Source organism: Glycine max, chromosome 14, assembly GCF_000004515.6.
Source record: "Glycine max cultivar Williams 82 chromosome 14, Glycine_max_v4.0, whole genome shotgun sequence".
Taxonomy (NCBI): Eukaryota; Viridiplantae; Streptophyta; class Magnoliopsida; order Fabales; family Fabaceae; genus Glycine; species Glycine max.
Window position 1 is genome coordinate 7,340,250 of NC_038250.2, and position 3,185 is coordinate 7,343,434.

The 3,185-nt window shown below is 32.3% G+C and overlaps 1 protein-coding gene across 1 annotated transcript; it reads right to left on the minus strand.

Moving 5' to 3' along the window:
• Positions 1-316: 316 nt before the first annotated feature.
• Positions 317-1,309, minus strand: DREB1 (dehydration responsive element binding protein). Its single transcript, NM_001248850.2, has one exon. The coding sequence runs from the start codon at positions 1,055-1,057 to the stop codon at positions 533-535; it is 525 nt and encodes a 174-aa protein (NP_001235779.1). The 5' UTR covers positions 1,058-1,309; the 3' UTR covers positions 317-532.
• Positions 1,310-3,185: the final 1,876 nt, after the last annotated feature.

Genomic DNA, 3,185 nt, shown 5'->3' on the forward strand with positions numbered 1-3,185 from the left:
ACCGAATCATCAAGATAACATTTAATAATAAAGCGAATAATCTTTTCACACAAAAACCCAAGCCCATAAATTAAAGAGAAAGAATCTGAACGAACGGAAATTCTTAACTCCTCCTTCCCCTTTTGCACGAAAGAAGAAGAAGAAAAAGATATATTCTCCAGCACCAAACAAAACAGTGAACTCAACGAAGAATAATATTGAATCATGAAACATCTTTCTATCTCACCACGAATACTGGCCACTTAATATGTTAGTAATTGTTACGTTACACCGTATCAAAACCATATGATAATAATATATCAATTAGCAAAAACCCTAGAAAATAATAATACTTCTTTGATTTGATATTATGATTGAAGATACGGAAAAACAAGAAAAGGGATATATCTAAATTAAGGGGAAGGGAAGGGGTTAATTAGTTTCAAGCCCCAACTCCGAGGCATCATCATCTATATATACACACATAAAACTATATATTAATAAAGAACTTAGGAAATTAAATATATTGATTGATATTGATATTTGATTTATATCAATCTTGAAGCTCTTCGAGTTTTGGAAACTCGTTCAAGTCGGGCTTGAGATTGAGAGAGTTGGTACTTGGCGCGTGGTGGTGAAGCGCGGTTTGGAGAGCGTCGACTCTGGCGCCGACTTGCGTGGCTTTTCGGCGAATGGAATCAGCGGACATGTTCCCTGCTGCGCCGTGCTGCACCGAATCACTGCCCTCCTGGTCGTCGTCCTGGAACAAGAGTTCGGGGAAGTTAAGGCGCGCGGTGGGACCCCGGAGGTAAAAGACAGCGGTGTCGTAGGCACGTGCGGCGGCCACGGGTGTCGTGTAAGAACCCAACCATATCCTCGACCTTTTGTTGGGTTCTCTGATCTCCGCCACCCACTTCCCCCACTTCCGCATCCTTATTCCACGGTAAGGTTTCATCGACTGCTTCTCGCGGTGTTGATTCTTGAGCTTATCCGATGTTGGACTTCTTCTACCCGTTCTTTTCTTTGTTGTTGTGATCATCGTTGAATTGTTGGAACAACAGTGATCCCTGTCTTCCATGGTTGAATTAACTTAAACTACTATACCTACCTAACTAGCTAATATGCCTATATATCAGGTGGCATATAACGGATTAAATAAACTATGTGATAGCTGGTACCTATCTTATCTTCCTTTGCAACCATTTACATGTGTCTATGTATATATAGAGGTGCATAAACATATGAAATGAAAATAGTACTATATAACAGCTGCGAAGAGGAAGGAGAACGACTTTTAAGTGGGATTCCGTTCAGACTCAGGAAACACTTGTTTACCCACAGAACGATGTTGTGGGTGTATTCGTTCTATTTATATGAAGATGGAAAATGACCATTGACTACTATGACTTGAGTGGGAGTATATGGGAAATACGAAAAGAAAATTATGTAAGTAAAATAAAAGTTCAAATTAATTTAGATCGAGTTGAAAGGTTTTTTTTTTTTATAGTACTACTATGCTATCTCATGTCACAAATTAATTGATTGACCGTATTTTTTTTATATTTTTAATTTTGTATATTCATAAATTAATTTTATTAATTCATGTGTTTATTAAAACATTTATAGAAAGTAAAAATATAGTATTAATTTTAACTTACAGAAAACTTAATTTAGTTTTTAAAATATTAAATTTTATGTATTATTAATCTATTTTTTTTTCAATTTTTCAACTAATTAAAAATTATTACTCGTATAGTTTTTAAAATAATTATAAAAATTAATAAATTTGTCATAACAATAGCTTTAATTTATTATTAAATGATAATATAGATTCTCGTTATACTGTTTAGTGCATTATTTACTCTATAAATTAAGCTAATATATGTGTTAACAGTGTATAGAATTATTACACTGTTATTTAGAATCGTTAATTCATGGAATTTTATAATAAATAACTTAAAATTCATATTACCTACGAAGAATATGATTGGCTGACAGTTTTATATCGATAATCTGCATCTATTAAACTCTTAATAAAAAAATATACGTAGTGTATTATATTTTTAAAACATAAGAGTATTTAATTTTTATATTAGCAATTAGGGCGAAGAAGAAGCAAAATATTAATTATGTGCAGCGAGAGAATGAGTTTTTCATGTGTCATGGGATAGAGCCGCCACGCGGAGCTTCCATGAAGAGATAAATTCGAAGGTGGCCGACACAACCCCTCACACCCCATCTCTGTCTTTTGAATCAGAAAAGCCATTACACCAATAAAATACACTCTTAAATAAATAAAACAAACTTAATTAAGAACCATATACGTTCCTTATTTGTGTGCCAAGCGTTTTCACTCAAATTAATCATATTCATGTATATATACCGAAATGGAAATATGCTTTTCTTTCCAATGAAAGGTTTGGGTTGGGTTTATTGCTTATCAAACAAGTAATTGTGGTTTGTCAAATAGGGGATTTGTGGTAACAATGTTTGTTAAGTAGTAGATAATAGGGTGAGTTTTGTTGTGGAATGATGATTATGGGCGTGTTGTATGTATGCTATTGGTGGGTTGCACAATGGACACGTGGATGAAATCTAAGGGGGTGAGAAAAGTCGGTGGTAAATGAACGGATGGATCTGAAAAACTGATGGGATGTTAATAGAAGATGACTTTCCGTCCACGCAAATACAAAAGAGCCCACGTGTAGCTATACTACAGTAGTCTGTAATAGACGTAGAAGTTAGAACGTGAGACTTTCTCACGATTCAGAAGCCAAGCGAGAACAATAAGCCGCGTTTGTACTTTCCTCATTTCAGTATTTACGTAAATATACTCATAATTAGATTATAATTATAATTACTTTTTAAAATATCAATCAATTTGTTATATATTCGCTTATGTAATAATTTATACCTAAAATCAAATAAATAAATTATTTAAAGTAATCATTTTTATAAAATTAGTTATATTTTTATATAACTATCTATTTTTAAATAAAAATAAGTTACTTCAAATAACCATAAGTTATAGTTATAATCATTTTTAAAATTAGTTTTTTTAGCAGTTCCAGTTACTATTGGAAATTATTAGATTTTTTCATATTGTACTAAATACGTACCTCTAGTATCGTAACGTTTACAACTATCTTCTTTACTATATGTATTAATGTAATATTTTTAAATAATTAAAATGATTAATACTAAAG

Excerpts from the sequence above, each read along its gene's own strand:
- DREB1 (NM_001248850.2), bottom strand. The coding sequence starts at position 1,057 with ATGGAAGACAGGGATCACTGTTGTTCCAACAATTCAACGATGATCACA.